The 26,631-nt window shown below is 50.3% G+C and overlaps 2 protein-coding genes across 4 annotated transcripts in view; one reads left to right on the top strand and one right to left on the bottom strand.

Moving 5' to 3' along the window:
* The window catches only part of SLC7A14 (solute carrier family 7 member 14), a 34,322-nt gene extending 21,657 nt beyond the window's left edge, over nt 1–12,665 (top strand). The window contains exons 4-8 of one of the 2 annotated variants that reach the window (XM_075506868.1): nt 60–277; nt 2,222–2,368; nt 4,634–4,842; nt 5,358–6,235; nt 8,688–12,665. In XM_075506868.1, coding sequence (XP_075362983.1) covers nt 60–277; nt 2,222–2,368; nt 4,634–4,842; nt 5,358–6,235; nt 8,688–9,010 — 1,775 coding nt within the window. In that variant the 3' untranslated portion in view covers nt 9,011–12,665. Of the gene's footprint in view, nt 1–59; nt 278–2,221; nt 2,369–4,633; nt 4,843–5,357; nt 6,236–8,156; nt 8,197–8,687 lie in introns of those variants that run through there. The other variant, XM_075506869.1, reaches the window with a different exon arrangement.
* A 3,919-nt stretch (nt 12,666–16,584) lies between these two features.
* On the bottom strand, nt 16,585–26,205 carry CLDN11 (claudin 11). 2 transcript variants are annotated; one of them, XM_075509043.1, is made up of 3 exons: nt 25,963–26,205; nt 23,013–23,177; nt 16,585–16,817 (listed from the first exon to the last, which is right to left on the bottom strand). In XM_075509043.1, exons 1-3 carry the CDS (start codon nt 26,186–26,188, stop codon nt 16,585–16,587), a joined length of 624 nt encoding a protein of 207 aa, XP_075365158.1. In that variant the 5' UTR covers nt 26,189–26,205. The 2 variants fall into 2 exon arrangements, with proteins under 2 accessions (XP_075365158.1, XP_075365160.1); XM_075509045.1 differs by having other exon boundaries at nt 23,013–23,165.
* Between the last annotated feature and the right edge of the window lie 426 nt (nt 26,206–26,631).

Here is a 26,631-nt window from a genome sequence, read left to right as displayed (position 1 = left end):
CTGGAGATGCTGTCCACAGCTATGGATGGAGAGTTACACACCTCTTTTTTCTCACCCAGGGAAAGGAGAGGAGTCATACCCTGACCTTCTTGCTCTGGTCATTGCTGTCATTGTCACCATCATCGTGGCCATGGGGGTGAAGAACTCGGTGGGGCTGAACAACGTGCTCAACGTCATTAACCTGGCAGTCTGGATCTTCATCATGATCGCTGGTCTCTTCTATGTCAAAGGTCACAACTGGTCTGAAGGGCAATTCCTGCCGTTTGGATGGCCGGGGGTAAGTCCTGGGCGCACGGAGGGACACGCAGCACCTCGGCGGTGCCACCCACCTGCCACGCGCTCCGCTTTGCTCGTGGTATACGCGCCCTGCTTCCACTGCACTCTCCAAATCTGAACCCTGCCAAACCCACCTGCGCTTTGGCCAGGGACCCCCAACTTCCACCACTGCAGGCTTGGATCCAGACCTCCTCGCTCCACCAAACCCAGAGGGTACAGCAATGCTTTGCCCGTATCTCCTGCCAGCTCTTAGATGAGACTCAGAACTTTTCCCAGATGTCCTCCTGGAGAGCTAAACTCCACAGGAAAGTATACACCAGGAAATGTCACTAATGGCCAGGCAATGGAGCAAAATGCAGTGGTCATCCAAGACAGGGTGCTCAGGAGGAGCTGGCCCAGCCTCTGCGGAGGGGGAGATACTTGTGTTGGCTGGTTTTCAACAACAATGTTCTCAAGCATTTGTTTTGAGCACTTCATAATGCCACCTGCCAGTACTTATTTTATGGATGTTCCCTCAAAGCTTACTGAGAATTTGGACGTATTTAGCTTTTTTAGCTTGCTTGCACTGGTTTTTGTCCAAGGATGAACAGAGACTGAAAATATCTCAGCTGGCCTAAACCCAAGATAATTTCTCAGATTTACACCGCTCAACTCCATCGGGGTTTTGTGCAGAAAAATAAGCAAGAAAGTAAAGTAAACCAAGAGTCTTGATTACTAAAAGGGTCCCAGGCTGCCATACAGTCCCTGCACCTCCCTTCAGTAAATCAATACCTCTCTGCCAGAGAACAACAGTGAGGAGAAGAGCACTGAGGCCCATTTGATAGCACAGGTCATATTTACCTTTGGATTGTGCTTGGCTTTTTATGCTACACAATAGGAATGAAAAAGAGAAAATAGAAAATAGCTGGTTTGTTCCAATTCAACTCACCAAATATCTCCTGGCAAAAAACCCCATAGTTTTGAAAGATACATATCCAAAACACATCAAAACCGATAGGGTCCTCCCATCATTTTCAGCTGGTTGTTTGTCTCCCAGATTGTTTGTAAAAGTAAATCCACCACAGCACAAGCATGAGATCCTCAGGAGCATGTGATATACTTTAAAAAGGTAATTACAGGTAGTCCCCTGAAAGAGGTGAGTTTTACTGTGTGCTCCGTCACCAGACAGCGGAGGTGACAGAGGTGTGATGGACACGTGGTAGCCAGCTAGCTAGCTAGATGTATGCGAGGGTTTTACGACTGGAAATTAGCTCCCTCATAGCCACACAGTCTTTCGCCTGCTTCAGCGTTTCTTTCCTATAAACATCCTTGCTAATCTTGTATATTTTAAAAAATCACATTAAAAAAATAACTAAACAGTACAAATAATCCCTCTTCCAAATGCTCCAACGTGTGCTCCTAACCTGTCTGCAGCTTCCAAGCAAAACAGAGGTTGTTTGCAAAGCAGCGCACGTCTGGCCGTTGCTGCTCTCTTCTGCTTCCTCTGCTAGCGGATCTTGCTGCCACATGAGATATCTTGCTAAGATGGAATGTGTAAACATGCTCCAAATCCCTGCTAATATAAACGGATTTGGGGTGGAGGATTGTGAAAGCAAACCTGAAATTGGTTAATTGTCTCCTCTGTCGCTGCCAAGATCACCCAGCAGATTCGGGCACTGTGCGGGCACGGGTTTGTGGTGCACCACGCGTGAGCTGCAGATGCCTCCAGTGACTCGGGCCGCACGCTGAAATCTTGTCCCTCGACCACATCACTGGGTTATGGGTAGTCCCGTGGTCAGTCCCCAGATGGGAATGCCCAGCTCTGTGTGTGCACCCCCTGATCTGCCCCCACTCGCCCTTTAGCTCAGACAAGGCAGAACTGGTTCCTTCATTTTTGCTCCGTTCCCTCTCCCCGGTTGGGTGCCAGCCTCCCTCTTGGCACTCAGGTGCTCGATTCTCCACACAGGTGCTCAAAGGGGCTGCGACGTGTTTCTACGCCTTCATCGGCTTCGACATCATTGCTACCACGGGAGAAGAAGCGAAGAGTCCCAACACATCTATCCCCTACGCCATCACGGCCTCGCTTGTCACGTGCCTGACAGCATACGTGTCCGTAAGTACAAGCTATAAATACATAAATGTACATAAATATGTATGTATGCATATATATATATTAAAAAATACAAATATATATATGTAAAATATATATATATAAAAATACATATATATATGTATTTATACATATTAAAAAATAAATATATATATATATACATATATATATAGCATGTCCCTTCTGGGCATCTGTGCAGCTCCCCTCCCCATGAGCCAGGGTGCCAGTCTGACCCTGGGACAAGGGCCCTTTCTCTGGTGGGAACTGAGACATCAGCTGTGCTTCCGTGTGACTGCAGTGTCCTGCCGAGGCTTCCCTCAGCCCCGGCCCGGTTTGTCCCCAGGCTCCTGTCACCCTGCCGAGATCCCTCTGCCGGCTGCAGCGATATGGTGGCAGCCGTTTTTTTCCTCACGCCTCATCCCCATCCACAGCTATTTTTGCATCCAGAAGTGCAGCAAAGCAGAAGGAGCAGCAGCATTGCAGCAACCTTTCTCCGTGTTTTTGGGTAAAGCAGCACTGCCTCTGCTGGAGATATGGGAGAGGGTCCAAGTGAGGGGGAGGATGGGCAGGGATGGCCATGCAAGAGGTATCCAGCTGCTCTGCACCCCAATAAATGCATGTCTGTACTCAGGGATTTTCCTGTAAAAGAGCAAAATTGAGTCACGAAAAAATATTTTTCTGATCGTTTCGAAGAAACTCACCTACTGTCTCTCTGTCCTCTGTAAAGCCTTTGACACGGTCCCCCACAACATCCTTCTCTCTAAATTGGAGAGATACGGATTTGATGGGTGGACTGTTCAGTGGATGAGGAATTGGTTGGATGGTCACATCCAGAGGGTAGCGGTCAACAGCTCAATGTCCAGATGGAGATCAGTGACGAGTGGTGTCCCTCAGGGGTCCGTACTGGGACCAGTGCTGTTCAGTATTTTCATCAATGACATTGACAGCGAGATCGAGTGCACCCTCAGCAAGTTTGCAGGTGACACCAAGCTGAGTGGTGCAGTTGACACGCCAGAAGGACGGGATGCCATCCAGAGGGACCTGGACAAGCTGGAGAAGTGGGCCTGTGTGAACCTCATGAGGTTCAACAAGGCCAAGTGCAGGGTCCTACACCTGGGTCGGGGCAATCCTTGGTTTCAATACAGGCTGGGGGATGATGTGATCAAGAGCAGCCCTGCAGAAAAGGACTTGGTGGTACTGATGGACGAAAAGCTGGACATGAGCCAACAATGTGCGCTCACAGCCCAGAAGGGCAACCGTACCCTGGGCTGCATCAAAAGCAGCGTGGCCAGCAGGTCGAGGGAGGGGATTCTGCCTCTCTGCTCTGCTCTGTGAGACCCCCCCTGCAGTGCTGCGTCCAGCTCTGGGGTCCTCAGCACAAGAAGGACATGGAGCTGTTGGAGCAGGTCCAGAGGAGGCCACGAAAATGATCCGAGGGCTGGAGCACCTCTCCTACGAGGACAGGCTGAGAGAGTTGGGGTTGTTCAGCCTGGAGAAGAGAAGGCTGCGGGGAGACCTTATAGCAGCCTTCCAGTAGTTAAAGGGGGCCCACAGGAAAGATGGGGACAGACTTTTTAGCAAGGCCTGTTGTGACAGGACAAGGAACAATGGTTTTAAACTAAGGGAGGGCAGATTTAGACTGGATTTAAGAAAGAAATTTTTTACAATGAGGGTGGTGAAGCACTGGCACAGGTTGCCCAGAGAGGTGGTAGATGCCCCATCCCTGGAAACATTCAAGGTCAGGTTGGACGGGGCTCTGAGCAACCTGATCTAGTGGAAGATGTCCCTGCTCTTGCAGAGGGGTTGGACTAGATGACCTGTAAAGCTCCCTTCCAGCCCAAAGCATTCTATGATTCTGTGATTCTCCCCTGCAGTGTGGTGGGCTTCCCTCAAAATCAATTTCTCTTTGGCTCAAATAGGATCAGAGTGTTGCCCCAAGCAATGCCATCTTGGGTTTTGGGTCTGTCCCGTGGGAAGTGCATGACTCAGGCAGTGCTGTCCCCACACAGGAACGTGGCCAATGCGAGTGTTACTAACCCCACCGAGTCCCACCAGCCTCCTGTGCCACCACTGCAGCAAGGTTCAAGGAGTCGCCTTGTTGCCTTCGGAGGCCTTACCTCTAGAATTTTACATGCCCTCCACAGGGGACATAGGGATATAATCCCAATCAGACTTGAAATTTTTTGGCTTTCCACCCTTGAGAGGCAGCCCCTGTGCCCTGCGAGTCCCCAGCTGACACCCGTCTCCTGTTCCTCTCGCCTTCCGCAGGTGAGCATCATCCTCACACTGATGGTGCCCTACGATGCCATCGACACCGAGTCCCCGCTGATGGAAATGTTTGTGGCCCATGGCTTCTATGCAGCCAAGTTCATTGTTGCCATCGGGTCCGTGGCCGGCCTGACTGTCAGCTTGCTGGGCTCCCTCTTCCCAATGCCGAGAGTCATTTACGCCATGGCTGGTGACGGGCTGCTCTTCAGGTCAGTCGTGCCCATGCTGGCATTTATTTTTTCCCCCTTGGGACCCAGAGGGGAAGTGTGCTGGGAGGGACGGGAACTGTCCCGTGCAGCGGGCACGCACAGACTCGGTGCTTGCAGAACGGAGCACATGCCAAAGCAAAATCCTGGGGAAAAAAAAATCAGAAGAGATCTACGCAAAAGTTTCTGATTTGGTGCTGGTACCTAGAGATTCAGCTTATGGGAGGATGAGCATTTAATTCAAGAGCTACTTGCAAAGGACAGCAGCTTATATGCGTAACATTTTGGCACTTATTTGCAAGTGTCCCAGTGCCCATTCCAGATTGCACAGAGCTGGTTAGACCTAGATCTAACTCCAGATCCAGCCTCAGCAGTATTTCCAGGCTCTGGCTGTCTGGAGTCTAAGGTCCAAAAAGCAATAAGAGCTGAAGCCTGGTCCCCAACCGGGTAAGGGTTATTGCAACAGGGAACTGCTGCAATCTGCAATTTTAACTTTCTGTGACTGTTTTGCACTCCAGATTTTTGTCCCACGTCAGTTCTTACACGGAAACTCCCGTAGTGGCTTGTATCGTCTCCGGATTCCTCGCAGCGTTGCTCTCCTTGCTGGTCAGCCTGCGGGACCTGATAGAAATGATGTCCATCGGCACGCTGCTGGCCTACACACTGGTCTCCGTCTGCGTCCTGCTCCTCCGATACCAGCCCGAGAGTGACATCGATGGCTTTGTGAAATTCCTCTCTGAGGAGCACACCAAGAAGAAGGAGGGCATCCTGGCCGACTGCGAGAAGGAAGCTTGCTCCCCGGGGAGCGAAGGAGAAGAGTTCGCCGGCCCACCGACCAACACATGCGGGGCAAAAAATCTGCCATCACTGGGGGATAACGAGATGCTAATTGGGAAATCCGATAAATCCACCTACAACGTGAATCACCCCAATTACGGCACAGTCGACATGACTTCGGGGATAGAGGCAGATGAGTCTGAGAACATCTACCTCATCAAGCTGAAGAAGTTGATCGGCCCTCGCTACTACACAATGCGGATCCACCTCGGACTGCCAGGGAAAATGGACCGCCCCACGGTGGCCACCGGCCACACGGTCACCACCTGCGTGCTCCTGCTCTTCGTCCTGATGTTCATCTTCTGTTCCTTCATCATTTTCGGGGCAGACTACATCTACGAGCAGACCTGGTGGGCTGTCCTCCTCGTCATGCTGATGATCCTGCTCATTGTCGTGCTGGTGTTTGTGATCCTGCAGCAGCCGGAAAACCCCAAGAAGCTGCCCTACATGGCACCTTGTCTGCCCTTCGTCCCTGCCTTTGCTATGCTGGTGAATATCTATCTCATGCTAAAGCTCTCCACAGTCACATGGATCCGATTTGCCGTCTGGTGTTTTGTGGGTGAGTCCCAGATTCATTTATTTTAATTTTTTTAACTGACACTCTTTTGAAAGGATGTTAATAATAACTTCCCTAATTAGAGTGCTTAGGCTGATGCTTCTTCAGCTGGGACATACCCAGTGCTTTACATTTGCCCCTTGTCATCCTGAAGTTCTTAGAAACCACGGTTAATCAAGCCCCCGAACCACAACTAGATGAAAAATTACACCTCCAGAAAGTGTCAGTTTGATGGAAGTAAACTGCTCCATGCAAAGGTGACTATTTTGATGAGTCTTTTGATGCAAAGTAGGTGGGTTCTGGAAATTGCCTCGCAGGCAGGTTTCCTACAGAAATCTGCCTGCTTTCTTGCTATTTCACCCACTTGAGCTCTTCAGCAGCCCACACCAAAATCTCAGCACTGCATTTCCAAATCCCTGAGCTGCCCAACCCCAACAGCCCTGGGAGAGACAGAGCCAAGGGATCTGTGGACTTTTCTTGGTCTAAGTCCTTAACTTTGTGGCAGGGTGATCTCAGGACTCACAGGCTCTGTTGTGGACCTTTTTTTGCCAAATTTAGGCTTCCTGGCACATAGCCAGGAGCCTGACACATCCATAGTTTCCCTTGCTTGATATTGCAACCTACTTACTCCACAAACCCAAGAGAGAAAGAGCAACTCTCATAGCTCCTCCTGAAGGCTCCCAAGTTTGGACTATAGAGAACTGAAGCAACAAGACAGTCAAAGCCAAGGACTTTTTAAAGAGAAATAATAACCCTGTGGGTAAACATATATATTGCAGCAGCCCACAGGAGCCCCAGTTGCAGACAAGAGACCCTGAGCATGGTGCCAGCACCAAAAGGACTATCCCTGGCCATGTTTCCTACCAGCAGCCCTCCCCTTCGGGAGCAGGGTTCAGGGTCCTGGGTTGAGAGGGAGAAAGTGGTGGGAAAAGAGAATGAGGAGTGATGCAAAGGTCATCGTCAGCTGCCACCTCCCGTAAAGGCAGGAATCACCTCTCCTGGAGGAGGGGTGGGAAGGCACAGGCCACCACACTGGGCTCACCAGCCTTCGTGCTTTTCTCAGGTGCCTCCTGATGTTTGTAGATGTTTGACCTCAGTTGGCAGAACCAGGAGATGACATGAATAGACCTTAGATCTCCCTTTGGCATCTCAGAGAGTTTAGCGTAGTCTTATGGTTTCCATCCTTCAGGGGGAGGCTGCTACCACCGTTTTTCCCCCCATTTTTCCATTCCTACTTTTGCTTCATGATGAGGGCAGCAGCTATCCTGAGTCAGTCCTGCAAGACTGCGGTCCCCTCTCTGAGAGTCCCCTAACCCCAAGCCAACCCGTTGGGCAGTAACTGCCACATGCACCCTTTGGGCTGGAAAAGACGTGCTCAGTGCTTTTTTGGCTCTCAAAGGCAATAGGTGAAGCTGCAGACCCAGGGAAAGCCCTTCTACCTGGAAGCAAAGTGACTCCAAAGCATCAATGTAATCCACTGTGATTAAATACTTTCCCCGTGGGTACATCTAATACCTCTTCAGCTGCTAGCAATGGCAAAGAGTCAATTAAGCCACTCCGTTAAGGTGTGAGGGACTCCACCAGCCCCAGCCGTGGCTGCTCACCTCTTAGGGGGGCACATCCTATTTGTTTTTGTCTGAGTCTGCCACACAGACTCTGGATCTAACCTCACAAGCAGTCCCCCGTGGCCAGTCCACGGCACGTGGAGGAGTCTGGGTTTCTCTGTGCACACATCTGGGGTAGGTTAATCCCAGGATCCACTCGAAATTAGATCTCCAGATACATTTGCTTCTGGGCAAGCATTGGTGCAGGAAGGTGAGATGAGGTATGGCTAGAGGGAGAAGGTGAAATGAAACTCCTGAAGGGAGGAAGACAGGATTTCAGAGCTGTTTAATACCGAATACACTCATCCTAACAACCCCAGGGCACGCGTGGCTGTGAGCACCAAGCAGGAGAGAGACTGAAAGCATAAGAAAACTCCAGAGACAAAAGGATATCCAGGAGGGTAACAGGGTGGAGGTGCAGGTTGTCGGCACTGGGGAGCCTCCACACGTCTGCTGGGAGCTGCTGTCCCACTGAAGCTGCAGATGGCACAATCACATGGCCAGCAGCGATCCCAGCTGATGTTTAAAACGTACGGCCCTCGGGTCACAGCTGGCAGCTCAAAAACACAGACTCAGTGGGTTTGAAGAGCAGACATCAACTACAAAATACGCTGGCCTAAAAATATAGGTATGTTTAGATGCACTTAACCCTCACCAGCTGGTGCCAGCCCAGCGCTGGGTGGGAGGATGCTGGCAGTGAGCCGGGCTGGATCTCCCACCCACCCCTGATGTAGGTTTTGGGGGGCAGGTGCTGTTTTGGCGCATGGCGTGTTTATAGCAATATTTTATCTGGGCTCGTGGGGCTGGTGTGGGCAGCCGGGGTCCAACCCTCTCCCTCTTGCCTGCCGCAGGTCTGCTCATCTACTTTGGCTATGGGATGTGGAACAGCACGCTGGAGATCAGCGCCCGGGAGGAGGCCCTCCACCAGAGCACCTACCAGCGCTACGACGTGGACGTCGACCCCTTCTCCGTGGATGATGGCTTCTCCTACGCCACCGAGGGTGAGGGCTACCCGGGCTGGGGTCCCTCCGAGGACAAGGGCTTCTCGTACCAGCAAATGGCAGGAGCAAAGGAAAGCCATCGGACAAGTGGCAGGTCGAAAAGCAAAGGCAGGCACAAACCGCCGTCGGAGGCTCTCATCGCCAACGATGAGTTGGACTACTCACCTGAGTAGCGGGGCGGGCAGTGGGGTGCCGCGCCGCCCAGCCGATGAGGAAGGGTCCCCGCGGCTCCCCCGTCCTGTCCCATCCTCCCTGGGTCCTCCACCACCACCCCGCTCACCTCCGGTCCTCGGGACACGCTCTGCGATTGCCGTTGACCACAAACCAAACACACCCGTGGCCTGTCCCGGCTCCACCGGTCGGGTCCCGCTCTGGTGAATGCCGGCTGATCCCCCGGCACTGGTTGATCTCCTGGCACCAGCTGCGCTGGCAGAGGTGGTGGAGTGGGAGATGTGCCAAACTGGGAGGGCGTTGAGAGGTGGAAGGAACCGCATGAGGGGACAAGACGAGTTGTCCCCGGGGAATGTCCACCCCACGGCCGCAGCAGTGAGATGCCACTCTTACATTTTGGCACCTTCTCAGCACGTGTGTCTTTTTCTTTGAACCACCTTAGAATAGCTGAGCCAGAGGGACAGATGGGTAGGTAGGTACAAAATGGAGATGGACCAACCTCTTTCACAGGAGTAGCTCAGAGGTGGATCCAGGGATGTTAGTCCCATCACACCGCGTTTCCATGCCCATTCTGGCACAAAGGCACTCGATGCACTCAGCAGTGCTACCCCCGTGTCCATCCCCACACCCCGAATCCAAGCGTCCCAAATACTGGGATTCAAAATTAGTCCGTGTCTCAATCAAACCTTGAAATCCCAGCACGGCCGAACATCCCAAATCTGCGGTAGTGAGCCTGATCCCATTTCTGGTCACAGCGAGGGCTGTGACTCGCTCTTGGCTCAACCCACCTCGTGCGAATGGTCAACGAGGACCACAAGCCATTTCTCTGAGCATCACCGGTCTGAGGCTGAGCGCTGTTTCCACCATGTTTTGTCTTTTACAAAAATGACTGCGCCGTAATTCCCTCACTGCGGTGGGCACGTTTCAGCGCTCGCTCTGGCCTCGGTGCTTCAGGGACGCATCCGTGCCCCCGCAAAATAGCAACGTCCATGTGTCAGCCACATCTTGGCAGGGCTGGGCCACACGTGGCAAGCGGAGAGGACTCGGCTGCTGAAATCTCCCTCCCTGCTGCCATCTCCACCTTGTACCATCTTCTCTGTTCCTGACCCTGGCTTGGTGGATGCTGTATGAAAAAACACTGAAATGCTGCTCGTTGTGTAAGTGTCCGTATTTCAATTTGAAACCAAACAGAGCTGGTGGCTCGCAGGGCAGAGGCGGTCAGCAGGTGGACATTTCTCATAGTGAATCCCTCCAGTATGGCCAGAGCATGGCCATGACTCCCAGCAGGGCCACCAGGTTCCCTGCCGCCAGCGTCCCCGCAGCACCGTCGGCGGTGATGGGGTTTGGTCGCAGCCACCGTCTCCCCCGGCACAGAGAGCAGCTGCGTTGCTGAGTCAGCAGTTAGCAGCAGGTCCAGTTCTGGAGCCCATCACCAACACGCTTAGTTTAAAACACTGCAAGAGAGGAACATCTTTTTGAATAAATAATAACCAAGGAAGCACCCCATCAGACAGTGACACCCATCCTCCTCCTGGCTGCCGAAGGCTGCGGCTGGATCTCTCCCCGGGGCTCCCTTCGAGCAGCCCAGACCAACCCCCAGTACCAGGGGCTGCTGCTGGCATCCCAGGGGACAATTTAACATCGACGAGGGCATGAGGCAGGATTTCCAATGTGCGATGCTGAGAACCGTTAACACTTTGGTTCATTGGACGTGGCTCGGCCCCTCAAAACACGGCGCAGAGCCCGCCTGGCACCCTTTGTGGGCAAGCGGGCTGCCGGGCGCAGAGGGTGCCTGGACCCGCACCCATCCCCATCGCTCCCGGGGCTCAAGGGCTTGAGGGAGAGGGTCTGTCCGTGGCTGCAAAAGTTTCCCACCTGCAGCTCCTGTCCCAAATGGTCACAAACTACAGTCCTTTTCCCAGTGGAGAAGAGCATCCGATTCTGCAGATTTTAACCCAGAGCACTCCAGGCAAGCCAAGGGAAGTTTGGCCTCTGCGAGGGAGTCAGGATGGGAGTGAGGATTTGGCAAAAGGACCCGTAAGCTTCGCTCTGGCATCCCCTCCCGCTGCCCGCCCCTACCACGCTTCTACAAGCAAAAATCCCGAGCGCATCCCACCGAAAAGCTGTTTGCAATGTGCGCACCGCTCCCGGGCCAGCTCGGGAAACCTTTCCGGCGGTGCCGGGCACCTCTCGCAAAGGTCACCTCTCACCACGCTTGGCTGCTCTCGTCCTCGATGCCTTAGAAGTACCCAAGAGAGATGGCACCTCGCAGGTCTGGCTTTACATTTTCAGGGAGAAAGAGTGATGCTATTTTCCTACCAGCTCTTGTACTATACCATATCCAAGGTAGTCGTCTTCGTCCTGCTTCCGCACGGTATTTAGGCATCTGCCGAACCGCAAACTCATGCCCAAGTACCCTGTCGATTCGAAGCCTGTTATTCCTTTTGCAGCCTTAATCTCTTGCTACAGAGCAGTTACCAGTACCAGTGTCTGTCGTCACGTCCGCTCTAGTTATGCCGTATAATTTGACGTGGGCTTGATCCCTTGCTCTTTGGCGTCTTGTAGGAACCTCTCTATTGGACCCATGCATTGAGTGAAGCCTTTTGGCTGCTCTTGTTCCTGTTCACCCATCCTCCTTCCCCTTCCCAGGAAGCACCGGCGCAGGACAGCTGTGCCACGTCCCCAGGACCTCCGGGAAAGAGCATTTGATGCCACGGCACTGTCTGGTGCGGAGCCCTCACCGTGGCAGGGGGTGGGAGCCGTACCCTCCTCCCGAGCCCACCGCATCCCACCTAACGTTGGAGCGTGAGGAGGAGGCAGCCGCGCCGCAGGCTGGGGCTTGCCTGGGTCCCCCCACCCTGCTCCGAGTGGCAGTGCCAGGGGACACACTGGTTCAGCCTCCGTTTGGGAGCTCGGGCACTTTCCCTTGTGGCGGGCGTTGGGGTCTTCAGTGGGCACAAGCAAAAGCTGCAAAGGCCAAAATGTTCAGGCGTGTCCATCTCCTCTGGGCACCGCTGGCCCCGCGGGCGGTTTCAGACGCTGGGAGGAGGTACAAGTGCTTGTTTTGCTGTAACTCCAAAATCCAGCCTTTCCCCCTGGGTGCTCTCAGGGAGGTTCTCACACCCCTGACCCACCAGGAGGACACGGGCAGAGCGGTCCCACCCCGCTCCCACCACCGGCGAGAGGCACACAGCCCCCCCACGCCTGACCGCCCTCCGCGGGGCATGCACCCAGGGGCCCAATGCATGATACAGGTGGAGCATAAATACCTCAAACCTTCCAGACCGACTCTATAAGATCTCAGTCCCTCCACAAATTCACTCCGCACGGTTACGACCACTCGGTTACGAGGCCCAGCACACCGGCATCCTCCACGCGGCAGAGAAATCACGCCCTGAACGACATGGGATGTTGTAAATCCAGCTTGTAAATGATCTTCACTTTGTTTTGTTTGGTCTTTCTGATGTATATCTTGCTTTTTTTGCAGATGGTACTTTCTGGTGTAACAATTCTCTGCAGTTCTGGTATGAAGTTGGTGTATTTGTTATAAAAAGTTTGTTCTATTAATTTTTTTTTTGTGGTTTCCAAAAGCCCATTGGTGCATTGTACAATGGGATCTTGTAGTGTGTCATGAGAAAGAAAAAAAATATGCAGATATGTTATGGAGTGATTTTTATTTTCAAATGATTGTGTTGTTGACAACTATACATGTAATATATATATTATCAAGATACTAAGAAAAAAAATCTAAATTTACCAAAATCTGTATATTTTAATAAATGCATAAAGCTTTATTGTGTGCCTTTACATTTAAAAATCAAAAAGGAACTAATGGATTTTTAAAGAAAGCCAGAGACAAATGTGTCTTAGTATCAGTTTCCATAGTAATGTAAATCTTTCAAATGAAAGACTAAACCAAAAAATGAAAAAAAAAAAAAATTCCCATATAAATTTTGTTAAGCCAATCAGTACCTGAAGGTCTGATATTTTTTCAATGCTAAAGTGAAGCTAGAGATGAACAAATCTTGCCTTAAGTGCTTCAAAATTTCCTTTGTAGAAGATCCGTGTCAATGGGCTGACTTTGGCATTTACTTGCACTGTTGTGAAAAAAAAAACGGTTATCAGTTTACACAATAAAAAAAAAAAAAAAAAAAGAAAAGAAAAAAACCCTAAAGCCGATGACCGCAGGTTGACTATTGCAGTGCGAAGCTCCGGGGAGCGCCGACATCTTCCCATCTGCGCAGGGTGCTGCAGGCACCCACCTCTCCCCGGCGTCACCGGGGTGTCGCGGCACCGTCACCCCCTGCACGGGCACCGGGGCGGCGGGGAGGCGGGCATCGCTCGCGGGGCCACGGCCGCCTCTCGCCTTCGGGGTGCTCAGGGCCACCAGTGTCCCCCCATGGGCTCCCTGCTGTTATTCCTGGGTTTTGGGGAACGGGGAGGCAGCCCGGCACGCTCCCCGTGATGGGGAGCTATAGCTGGTCCTGGTGGAGCTGGGGAGGGCTCCGCTGGGGCACCAGGGACCACCACCTCCACGCCGGGGTGACCACCAGAGCTCACACCCACCACTCCACAGCTGATATTAGGGATGGCGTGGAGCAGTTTTTCTGTTTAGGAGAATTATATTTGACTCTATTTTGAGGCTTTGGGTCAGCAAACGAGCACCAAAAGCCTTCAAGAGCAAACAGCGCCGCGGCCAACCCAGCCCAGGAGAACCCAGCGGGTGATTGGGGCGGTTTGGGAGGGCGCAAAGCAGGTATTTCAGCTTTGATCCTTTAAAAACTAGAGAAGTTTAATGTTCTTTGTGCTTCCTCCAAACGCTTCCCCTCTGTGGTGCCAGCACTAATATCCTGTCCCATACTTGGCCCCATCTCCTTGCGTCCCACGGTTGCAGATGTCAGTTTTCCCCGCGGCTGCTCCGGGGTTGTTTTGCTTTGTTTGGATTTTTCTTCTCTTCCCTGAAATAAAGCTTCTTCCTTCCTCCGAGCAGCTCGCCCCGAGCCTTTTAAGGGTTGGATTTGGGATCGCCCACCGGTAACCTGTGACTGTGTGCAGGGTGAGCAGAGCCCCAGCACCAGCCCCTGCCGAGGGTCCCCAGCCCCGCATGCCTGAAGGTGCCGAGATGCCAAGATGTGGGCAGCAAAAAAAACCCCGTAAGCCTGGCAGGGCTCATTCCTCATCATGTCATGCACCAGTGCCCGGGCCCCTCCAGCAACACCGACACCTTGCCAACCCCCCCCCTCAAGCATCTCAGGCAGGTTTTCCTGTGCTTTTTCCTCCCAGTTCGCTCCAGGGCGATTTGCAGGGCAGCGTTCCAGCAGCTTTCTGCTCTGAGGTCTCCCACGCCGCTGTCGGCCCCGGGGTTAACCGGCAGAGCCACTGCTTGGCTAAAGCCGCGGGCAGCGGCACACAATCCACAATCCCAGGCAGCCCGCACAAGCTGGCACGTCTGTGCGCCACCCCTTCGCCCGTGGCACCCACACATCAATGGCAGCACTTATAGCGTCTCTCCAGCGCGTACAACAACTGCCTGTGCCCTGCCTGTGAGGTAATGGGCACAAGTGTCCTGCCGCCGGCCCCGCCGCTGCCCGCCTCGGGTACATTGTATAGGATGGCAGCCATGCAAAGCCTGCACAACAGAGACGCGTTCAAGACTGCTCGGTCTTAAAGGCAGATGCTGGGGTTGCGTGTCGGAGCTAGAGGGTGTTACACAGGCAGCCCAGGACATGACCAGTTCTTCTTGGAGCCTCCTTATTTACTCCTTTTAAATAGTCCCACCTTGGCTTCTCGCATGGAGGAGGCAAGGTGTGGGAGCTGCAGCGTCCTTGCCCGTGGCTGTGTCACCCAGCTTGGATTCTCCAACTGAAGTAGACCAAGATGAAAGGACAGTCCCTAATCCACCAAGGCTGGACTAGCAGCCTTGTTTTTAAATTCTTCCCCATCATCCCAAACCATTTGGTTGGCCCTCTCCTCTGCTTGCTCAGTCCCCTCTCCTCCTACACGCAACACCGCCCGGGCTCTCCCCCTTGTCCATGCTTGAACAGCAGCGATTCCTCGTTTCCTGCCCTTGAAGCCTGGCTTACACAAATTGTTTGAACTGAGTTAACATCTCCGGGAACAGATGGGAGTTTGTATCAACGCAATTAAATTGCTACAGCCTCTGGTAAGGACGGAGTTAGATCTTGATCTTACAGTTTTAATCAGAGCGATGACCCCAGATCAGGCTCTTGTTTTAGTTGAGAGCACTTCCAGCAACATGACTTCTCAACTTCAGCATGCCCGAGCAGTGCTGGGGATGTATCTATCTCCAGCGCCTCAGTGGGTTTCTAAGTCTCCCCGATACAAAGATACCACGAGTCAGTACCACCGGTGCAAGCTGCTGTCGGGAACATTGGAAGAGCGAATGGATAAGACAGCGGTCAGTACCAGGAAGATTACTCATATTTTAAATATTCCCCAAAAAACCAAGAGTCCCACTTAATTCCACAGCAGAGCAGAAAACTCTCATCCTGAACTGCTATAAAAAAAAAATTAATCTTCAAAATCATTGGGAAACCCCTGTGATGGAAAAGCTAGCTATGGAAACACACAGGAAGGAAGGAAAAAAGAAGCCAGTGGTTGCAGGTACTCTGTTATTTATTGTACAGTATTCCACTGAAAGTACAAAGGCATCATCAGTATTCACCAGAATTGTATTGTAACAGGTACATTATACTGCATGTTAAAATGTGCTACTTTAATGATGCAAGACAGTACACAAATTTAGAGGAAGAAAGCAAGGAGTTTAAAAAAATGTAAAAATACATTTTTAGTAACTGATCTGTACAAAGGAAAAAAAGAAACCGAACCAGAGTGCGGGGATTAGAGCCCCCAAAGTCATTTAAAACGATATAAAAAGGCACTGTTATCTATCGTGTAATTAGGACCTTTGGGTTCTGTTTCCTTCATACTGATGGCGGGGGGGGGTGGGGTGGGGAGGAAATACTGTTACTAAAATGACCAAACTCATACAAAAGTATTTACAGAGAAAGGCAGGAAAAATTCCCCTACTCTTGTTCCAAAAGAGAAACATTTGCCCGGTTGGAGAGTAGAGCCTTCCTCCCTACCCTCTCGCCCAAGCCGTGCCAAAGCTGTGACCTTGAACGGGGAAAGCAAATAGTGACATGGTGGGAGAAGCTGCCAGAGTCCTTCTAACAACGGAAAAGTGTCTCTCTCATTTCTGTTTTATTGCTTTAAGCTCTCCTATAATCAGGGGAGCTAGAAAATAAAATAAAAACCCCTAAAACCCACATGACAACCCCAAACCCTCTGAGTCATCCTGGCTGCAAAGAAGATGGGGCTGGTGGTCAGGACAAAATGGGGAGGACCAAGAGGTAGGGCTGGCTGGAGCTTTCTTTCTAGAGAAGGGGGGAACAGATGGGGAGAATAACGCTTCAAACTACCAGACTTTTGTGCTGCTTTTCTAAATCTTCCCCTGGGAGCCTGACAGCAGCGTGTGTCAGTAGAAGCAAACCCAGGGCGCGCAAACCCACCAGCCAAAGCATCCGACGGCAGCCGTGGGACGTCCCCAGGACGCTTACACGTGAGCGCTCTTCGCGTGGGTAGGGGAGCTGGATCCCGAGGCGTAGTAGAAACGGTTTTCACCGAACGTCTGGGCATCTCCCGAGCAGCAGACGATGACGCAGCCGCCGAAGAGGCAGAGGGCAGAGCCGATCCAGCCCGTGTACAGGGAGTAGCCGAAGCTCATAATGGTGGTCTCGCGGTGAGCACAGACGGGAAACCAGATCGTCGCAACGACACCGCACATGGCTGGGGAGAGATGGAAAGGAAAGGTAACGCCAGCACGTAACCCCAGCACGGGGCCACAAGGCACACCAGAGGGGAGGGAAGGCTCTGCAGGACAGGGGACAGAGAGGAAGCCCGTCCCTCCTCCCTTGCAGTCCCACGGCGGGGCCCAGGAGCATCAGCATCGGGGCTTGGTCCAAGAGATCTCCGAGCAGGAGGCAGCGTGGGAGCCTCCCGGGGAGAGAGATCAAGAGAGAACAGCCATCTCTCTCAGGCACCAACAAACAAAAAGAAAAAACAACTGCTGCTTGACACAATCTGATATATTTATTACAAGCGAAACAGATTTCTTCCCTAGAAATATCTTTAAGGGGGAAGAATGAAAGTCATCCCTGAAACTGATGCTCTGGAGAGCTGCAGAATTAGGAATAGATTAGATATGAAGCAAGACCATGAAAGCCGTATGCATCGGTGAGACAGCAGAATCGGTGGCCCTGAGTCAACTGGTTTAAATCACTATTTCTTCATGAACTCACGTGCTACGTCCTCAGCCCGTGTCGATCAGCATCACTGCTGTTGCTCTACTGAATGGTCACATAAACATTAACAAAATATCCCAGCACTTAGCAAGACAGAGTAGGGTTTATAAAATATGAGCAGAAAATGGGCGGGAACAAAATAAGCAGCAGAACAGCATTGTTGGGGTTTTTTATGGAGAAGGAAACGTCTCAACTCTGGAAAGCAGATTCCACTTCCCTATGGAAAATTTCTCTGTATCGAGTGACGGGGACAAACCCAGCAAGGCTCTCCAGAAACCTATTGAATTGAATAGAAAGGGGACCTCATCTGAAGGGAAAACAGTATTTTACCTAGAGTCTACAGTGGGTCAAAAAATGACTGAGGACTTCAAATTTTGCTTGAAATTCCATAGATTTTTGTCCACGAAAAGCAGGAAGGCTGCCACGGTGGTGCTGCGAGGACCGCTGGGCAGGCGACGTGTGAAGCGGGTACCCTCAGGACGGTAAAGCGGGTTCAAATTCAGCACTTTGCAGGCAGCCAGGCTCGAGATCACAATGTTTTCAGTGTGCGGCACACACGCGTGGTTTGCTCCAAGCAGGGAGAAAACACGTGCCCTGCATTCTCCTTGTGCTACACACGGTCACGCTCGCTACCCTCACTGAGGTTCCTACCTCCATCCTGCAAAGTCCCCACACGCACCCAGGGCAACAGGAGTCGATGGTGTTAATCACCTCACAGGAGCAGGTCCTAAAACAATACTCCTTTATGGCCCGTACATCTGAGAAGAATTAATCTGTCAATATTTACTTGCCTCTGGGACAAGCTGTGCAGGGATCCATGCTTGTGGCTATCAGAGAATCAGAGCAAAACAATAACAGGACCGTGGCAGCGTTACAGATTTCCACCGACCGCGTTAAAAGGTATCCGGAGGCAGTGTCAAAAAGTTAAGGTTGCAAAAGGAAAAAAAAAGGGGTGAGATTAAAAATAAAATTGTTTAGTTAAAGTGGAGAACAAACCATAGCTCCTGGCCGGTACAGCAGAAAACCCATCCCCAATAGCTGCAGTTATTGTGAGAGAAAATATTTTCCTATGGAAAAGAGAAGAACATTTGAAGGATGCTAATAAAGCCAGTAATAATTTGGGGCCTCCTCAAAGCAACGACCTTGCGGCTTTGGAAGGAATTTTTGGAGAAGGCAGGGAGGGGAGAACAGCATTTCTCCCGCGTGTGGATCAGTCCTGCAAACAGCTCATGAGCCTCTAATGCTTTAAAACAAAAATGTATCAGTTGGGAATCCACAAAGCATTCTAATGGGCTCCAGAAAAAAAGCTTCTTTGTCGTCCGGAAAAACACAATCATCTTTTCTTTTTCTGTCAGCAGTAAATATATATATATATCTTTATGTCCATAGACTGTAAGAGCCTTATCTATCCAGACCCGCCCCCACAACACAGGACCGAAGAAAACACTTGCACTGGGGTGAGAAGAGCTCTCAGGCACGCTAGCACAATGGCATCTCTTGTGCATCTGGTTCAACGACATGTAAAACCACCTTATTTTAATGCTGACAATACTGGAAAGCTGTGAAAGACAAGCCAAGGACTTTGCATGGGTTAGTTTGACCTCTCTGTCTTTGGAGGCTACCAGCTGCCGTCAGTCACCAGTGACCCCGTTGCTTAGCGAGAGGAACGCCCTGCACCAGGACTGGATTTCATCGCTCTGCATAGATTAGATTGGGCTGTAAATCCTCCGAGAAGATGTGCAAAGGACGGTCTGCAATTGCAATATTTCTTGGTGAACTCAAATTTTGGTCTAGGCGTATCACAGAGAAAGGCTGAAAAAAGGTTGATTTGCCAAGAAACCTGAAGGGATTGGAAAAGGCATTTTAGGGCAAGTTTCAAGTACTAAAATAGCTGCCTACAAGGACGAACTCTTTGAATAGAAATTATTACCCCTTTTCTTTTGTGCTGATGCTGAGAGACCCTTCACGTCTCCCTAAATATGAATGTCTTCAGATAGCAGGGCTGCTGTAGTCAATATAGTCTAGCAGAAAAGTATAAGAAAGTCTGTAAGCAGAAGGAGTATTTCCTCATTAGACCAACTATGTTAGCTGGAAAAACAGGCATGTTTTGGGGCATATAGTGGAAAGCTTGCCGGCTTTTTGCAGCTAGAGTAGGCGGTCCTGTAAAAGCCACTGCCTCTACCTGCAAAAGTCATCTCAGTAATAGGCGGTATGGTTGCCCTCGCTCCATCAGATCGCTGGGAATCCACAGGGACACATCCCAGGCTCCCAGCATTTCTAAGTCCTTTTTGACTATGGACTTGCAGTGGTTCAATCCGTTGAGCTGAAACTCCTAATATTCTACATTACAGGCATATTTTAAAATCAAATAGAAGTACACATAGACAAAAAGCACAGAAGGTGCTTGGGGAGGTGGGGGAGATAGAGCAGGATTACTCTGACTCGAGGGACAGCGAGTCCCTGCCAAATTCCTTAACAGTAAGTTAAAGGCTTTCTGCAGAAGAAAGAATACTTCTCTTTCACAGCTAAATTTAATCATTCTGAGTTGCTGACTCAAAGTCACACGGATTTCTCTTTCAAAGCATTTGGTTGAAATAATAGATATCCATGATTTTTTTTTTCTATGTTCAAGGCAATCTTTTTGTCTTGATATCTATGGTTTTACAAGTAAATCTCATGCAGTGTCCAGAATAACTTATTAATATCCTTTATTTAGTACACAATAGCTAATACGGTCATTTTGCAGTAGTAATTGCCAATAACTAACGTATTTTTCATCTGTGTTTTCCAGTGTCTCGAGTTCCTCACCTCCGTTAGGAAAATGCCTGCTTGGTTACCAGCACGGGGTCCCCCGAATTAGTATCAACACCACAGGATGGGCCCGGGTTTTTCCATCAACACTAGCGTATGACATGTTTTCATACTGGCTCAGAGCAAACTTCTGCTGACGGTTGTTTTCAGCAATAAATCAATTCTCTCGGACAGATAGGATCGAGCAAAGACATAAATACATCAGCAGGCAGGATAGGAGGGTGTGCACACAGGTTGCACTCTGCAGCCTGCTATTATCAGCGGACAGAAAAATCAATGGAATATCTGAGCCCATTGTTTTCCTGGCAAGTTTTCAACTTTTTTTTTTGGTTGGTTGGGGTTTTTTTCCACACTGTTTCAACCCCTGTTTTCCTTTTTAATAAACTTCAGTGACAAACTGCCATCCCTTCCCTGAGCAACAAGTGAAGTTTGCCGTGGGGCCAGCTCCCCGATCACATCCCCACTCTCTGCTTCTGCTACGTTAGTGAGAATTTGGGGGTTTGTTTTCTTTTAACCAGAGCTCTGGGAGTTGGTCTCCACTTAGAGGAAAAGGCTGGAGCCCATGCGGTTGGGGAAAACCACGAATGAGCGTTCAGTGGCCAGAGGGTAAATAAGAACAGTCCAGGGCATATTACTTCTAGAATATAATTAATTTTAAGTCAGTATTATGACTTTCGAGGCCTGATTCATGCTTACTAAATGCTCTGGAATGGTAACACCTCATTTTGCAAATAACAGATCATTAATCAGCTTAAATAATGTCAAAGTCCCAAGCTGTATACATTATTCTTCTTCCAAAGGGACTGTGTTGCTTATCAGCCTGGAAAACTTTGGGGTTTGTAAAAATAAATGCGGGTTGGTTTGGGGTTGTTTTTTTTTAAAAAAAAAAAAAAAAACAAACTTAAGAGCAAAAGGAGCTTATTTTTTCTTCATTTGTGATCTGACAAAAAGAGCATTATTGTAATTGTGACTAAAACATTGTGACCAGGCTGCTGTTCCCAGCCCAGATCATTCAGGACATCGGCGACATGAGCAAACCACTTCACCTGCAGATGCTTCAAAACTCACAGGGGTAAAAATCAGTAAGAAGTCCAAATCCGACCCAAAGAGGATTTGTCTGCCAACGTCTGTGTAAATACACATTTCCTTTCCTCACAGGATCTACTTAGTGGGAAAACCATGTTCCGAGGCAGAGAGGAGCCTGGCTTATGGAGCACCACAACCCCTCTCCTCCATCCTCCTACATCTCTTCTCCTCCCTGGTGTTACACCACAGCGAGAGCCGGGTAGGAGAGCGGCACGCTAGACCCAAACCCCTGGTGCAACACTGCAAGACACGGGATTTCACTTGCTCTAACGCAGCATTACCCAATGCTGCCGCTGCAATTTTGTTTGCCGCGTGTGCTGGTCCTGTAATTCTGTTGCCCTTCGGCAAAGCAGATTTAAGGGCGATACTCTTGCCTCCACCTCTGCAGCCATGCAAAGGGGGCTGATCTACAGCACGGTTCTCCTTGACTGAAACCGAAAACTCGCGTTTGTTTGCTACAAAGTGCAGCTCTGCTAGGCCTCCCCCACCCTGGGCAGAGAAAATCTGGCAGAGCAGACTCCTCCGGCACCAAAATTTCATTCACAGGCAGAAAAAACCCACTTTTTCTTTCACTTTTTGCCAAGCCCACATACGTGACTCAAGGTTTCAGGACAGGGATGAAGGCTACGTTCCAACAGCTCCCTAACATGGCTGTTCTCGATCAGGATGTCCTAAACAGGCCCTATAAAGCTGATTTTAGGACTTCCAGCTATGGCAATATGCCCTTCAACCCCACAGACATTGCAAGGGCCCCTTGGTCTCAGTCCCTTAGATTTCGGACGTACCGACTTGTACTATCTGCTTCTCACGAAGGCACCGGAGGGGAGACTGCTTGCAAGGAAGGAGAGTCCAGAGGACAGCCCCTCCGAGCGTGCGGCTATATCCAGTGCCCACTTGAAAAAAAAAAAAAAAGGAGAAGAAGAAGAAAGAAGACGGGCATGATGTCAGCGCGGGCTGCCAGCAACCGGCAGAGCCACACAAAGAGGCCACTTTCCCTCACCCCTCCTCCTCTGCCACACAGACGGGTAAAAACAAGGCACCGCAGCCTGTTGCTGAGATGACGAGGCTTCAAGAACATGCAGGTGTTGCACTGGGGACAATGAGCTCCACACTCGGCGCTGCTCAAAACAATCTCCTCCGCAGGCGCTGAGGACCGGAAGAAATTCCCAGGGGAACTTGGAGGCCAAGGGCAAGGCTGGCCAGAGGGGGTTGGGAGGCACAGGGGACATGCCACCCCTCTTCCCAGGTCCATGCCACCTCCTTGCTCCCTCCCCTGCTGTCCCCGCATGACCAGCACCCCCTCAGCAGCGGGCTTCCCTTCCCACACGCCTCAGCTTACTTCGACTTGGCTGCATCCGTGATGCCCGGGGAAAATTCAGAGGCTATCCTTTCCCTGTAAGCAGCTTGGGAGTTTAGACCCTTTTCCAAAAATAGCATCGCTTCCACAGCGAACCAGCAAAACCTGTGTGCGACTGCTATGGCCCTCCCGCAGGCACAGGCCGTGGCCGTGCCCGAGGATTCCACCAGACAACGCACAGTAGGGTTTCGCAGCCCTCCCCTCTTCTCTCTGCTTCGCTCCCTGCCTCCTGTCTTTGTCCTCCCACTCCTGTTCATGCCTTTTGTTCGCCCCACAGACTGCAGCGATGCTGACGAGCTTCAGGGTCAGCCCAGCCTGGACAACCGTGCTTTCAGCTGCACGTGCTCAACCAGCTTGCACCATACCGTCCTGGAGCAGAAGACGACCTCCAGCTCCACACACACACGGGGCCGGCGGGTGCCTTACCCAGGAGGATGATGAGGATCCCTCCCAGCTGGGACCGCCGGTACTTGGCAGCTCCAGGCTCATGGCCCATCCGGATGCAGGGCAAGACTGTTATCAGCAAGAAGATAGCGGGAAGACCCAGGACGGAGGCGGCGATCATCAGTGCTCGACATGCTTGGACATACCCTGTGGGCAAGGCAAGGAAAGAGGATTTTGATTATTCGGCACAAGGGAAGGAGACCTTTGGGCAAAGGCTGCAGTTAGATTAGCTCCCAAGACTTGCATGGAGTACGGGAGACAGGTTCAATCCTTTGTGTCAACAATTAAACCTTCACCAGGCATAAGACAGTGAGACTGCAGTACAGCGGGTAGTGCATGAACACAGGATGTGCAAGCTCAAAATTTTCCAACGAACACATAGCACTGCCTGGAAAATACAAGCTCTTCCCAGCAAGGCACTGAGAAATCATGGAGCTGGGAAATGTGGGAAGGGAAAGTAAGAGAAACAGCTAGGAAGGAGTTTTCCTATAGCTTCACAAAGACAGCCTTGCTTAAATAATAAGAATTTAAAGTCTTAAAGAACAGAGGAGGGCCATAGTCACCCAGAGGAGGGCTGAATAGTTGCAGACCCACTACTGAACATGCAGGTCCATGAGATACTACCACCAGCTGCCCTGAGGAGCTGAGGACCGTTGACATGGGAGGAGGAGGGACGCTCACCAACCACAGCCACGTCCCGACGCTGCACCCCAGGAGTCCAGCCTGGTAGCGGGGTTTCAGAGGAGTCCCATGGCTCGAGCTGGCCGTTGGCACAGCTCTTCCTTAGGGAGAAGAAATGACTGCACCTTGTAGAGTTGCTTGAGTTGCCACAACCAAGGGCCACATTATTCCTCTGGGTCCCTACGGACATCACGGGATTCCCTGGCACTTCATCAGTTACCACCCCTCTCCTGCCTGCCCCTGTGCAGCAGCAGCCCAACACCAGCCAGCGAGGAACAACGGGGGACGGGGACCGTGGGCGTGCTGGGCAGGCATGTGCTATTTCTACCAGTCTGCGAGGGACTTTGTATCATAATGCATCAATCTTTTTGTATTTATATCTATTTTATGTATATATTATTTATTTTATATATAATTTATAGATATAATTTATAGATAAAATATACAAATTCTGTATAAGTAAATAAAACCAGGTCATTACTTGCATGCAAAAGAAGAGCCAGTGTCAGATTTGCTCCAGTGCCCAGTGAGTCTCCACCAGCTCTTGGGACAGTCTCAGCACAGCGAGTATGCTGGCTCTCTTTGAGAGCAAAGTGAAGCTGCCACATGCAGACATGGAGTTTCATGATGTCTCAAACAATATCAGCAAACAGGGGCCTCAAGCAAGTCCCGCTGACATACACATAAGTTACCATGAATGAGAATTTTACTATTCCTGGAAATGCAGACTCTGGGTATATTGAATATTTGCTTGATTTTTTTTCAAGAGGAAACTTAACAAAAAGATTTACCCAAGGAGTTCAGGGCAAAAAATGAGACCCTAAACAAAGGAGCTGGCAGTGCCCAGTGTGGTTTCTGTACAATCAATCCCGATTAAACGAGAATACAAACACATTTGTTGTAAAGACTTGACTCAGGCAATGAAAGACTCTAAATACATTTCAGCTATCGGGCACACCGGGATAAATTTCTCTCCCATGGAAAGCTGTGGGTATCAAATGGGTTACAAGCAGAAGCATCTTGCCTTGTGATTTGTTTCTGCTGGAGAGAAGCATTGCTTTCTGCTGCTGAAAGACCTATTTACCTATTTATTAAATTTCATTCAGTAATGTTTCTTCGGGGCAAGCCTTTTCTCTGTCTTCTGTGCCAGATCATATTGAACAATAGTAGCAACAAGGAAGGTAAACCTACTAAAATAAAAGTATACATGCACAGAGAAAGGGAGAATAGGAGCTAGTCTGAGAGATTCAATACTGCTAAGCACTACGTGATACAGACTAGGCTCTGTAACAGAGAGAAATTTGGGAATAACCTTTCTAAGCTCTTGTGAAATTATTTTCACAACAGTTTAAACAAATAAATAAGGAAGCATGAAAGAAAACTACGGTTATTTCTACCCTGTCAGCTTTGGAAGAGGCATCTTTGAAATGCTAGAGGAGGTGCAATCTAAAACATAGCAGAATGAAGAAGCGCTACAGAGTTAACAGTGATTGAAACAGGTAAGATCATTAACTAAACTTACAGGGACAAGACCACACAAGACTTTGGCAGGTTTAATTAGCTCAAAAGATGTATTAATACTGATGAAACACCTTGCTTAATTTTTGCTTTGCAGTAAACTAGATGAAAATTACTATATAATTAGAAAATATCAAGAGAAGTTAAATGCAGTTACATCTGTTTGCTGTGTAAAAGTTCCATCTTGCCTTAGAACATGTGGGAAGCACAAGGCCATCAAGACTAATGACAATCTTCCAAAAGATTAAAAGCCAAAGCATCATTAATAATAGATACCGAGAGATTCATTATACTTAAAATCATTTTAAGGCACAGAACCTTAACTTCTGTAATAGTTCATCAGCACCTCAAAGCAAAACTCACAATACTCTATTATACCTCAAAGTACCCAATTATACCTCAATATGCTATATAAGTTTTGCAATGCAATCTAGATACGAGGTGTGAAAGGAACAGCGAGTGTTTACTAAGAGCGATGATTAAAAATTAACTGGACTTTAATAGCCATAGATAACACGATACCTAGGTATGATTAAAACCAGGCATAATTTAATGAGAATCACGTTAAGAACTATCACACACATTCTTTAGCGTAGTTAATGGACCATCTCCTGCGCTGATGAAGTTGGAGGAGCTTTGCCATCAATTCCTCCGGCAGCAGGACCCGCGCTGCTCAGAGCAAAGCTTTGCTCCTCAGCTCGGGGTGGGAAGGGGGAGGACGGGGCACACGTACCTGGCAGTATGAGGATGTCCACGAGAGGCTTGCAGTGATAGAGACCCGTCGCCATGACACAGTCTGCCCACAGCCCCTTGGATCCCAGCTCATCCATTTTCCTGCAGGTGGTAATGGTGTAGCCGCAAGTCACCACCCAGTCATTGGTGGCCGTTGCCACAACCACGCCGATCCACCCTATAAAACTGCAGACAAATCCGGCCAGGTGCAGGCAGGTGGCCACCATCGCGATCCCTTGGTGGGGCGAGCTGGACAGGAGAGCGCCCGCAGGGGTTCAGCAAAGCCGGCCGGCGAGCTCCCTGCTGCGAATCCCGGCTGCTGGGACCTACTGCGAGCTGCGAGCTGGAGGGACGGGGGTTTGGTAGGACGAGGTCCCTGATGAGGCACTGCTGCAAGCACTCGGCTGCCTCTGCCCAGCTCCCTCCCTGGGAGGGGTTAGAGCTGCCTCCAGCCCCATAGCGCATGGGAGGAGCGAGCAGGGAGCCCCAACTTCTGCCAGTTCATCAAGAGAGTCGGAGGGGAAGGAGGGTGTGGAGAGGAGGAGATGCAGAACTACACCCACCCGTGCTTGAAAAACAAACCAGACTGCTTTATTCAAATGCAAACAGCCTGACTATTCAAAATTTAGCAACAAGGGAGAAAAATTAAGGCAGTGTTTTCGAGCTGAAG

Source organism: Mycteria americana, chromosome 7 (assembly GCF_035582795.1).
Source record: "Mycteria americana isolate JAX WOST 10 ecotype Jacksonville Zoo and Gardens chromosome 7, USCA_MyAme_1.0, whole genome shotgun sequence".
Taxonomy (NCBI): Eukaryota; Metazoa; Chordata; class Aves; order Ciconiiformes; family Ciconiidae; genus Mycteria; species Mycteria americana.
Note: the sequence above shows the minus strand (reverse complement) of the source record. Positions and strands in the feature narration are given on the sequence as shown.

Excerpts from the sequence above, each read along its gene's own strand:
- CLDN11 (XM_075509043.1), bottom strand. The coding sequence starts at position 26,188 with ATGGTGGCCACCTGCCTGCACCTGGCCGGATTTGTCTGCAGTTTTATA. Across the intron at positions 23,178-25,962 it reads GGACATCCTCATACTGCCAG|GGTATGTCCAAGCATGTCGA; the intron begins GTACGTGTGCCC and ends CCTTGCCCACAG. Across the intron at positions 16,818-23,012 it reads GATCCTCATCATCCTCCTGG|CCATGTGCGGTGTCGTTGCG; the intron begins GTAAGGCACCCG and ends ATCTCTCCCCAG.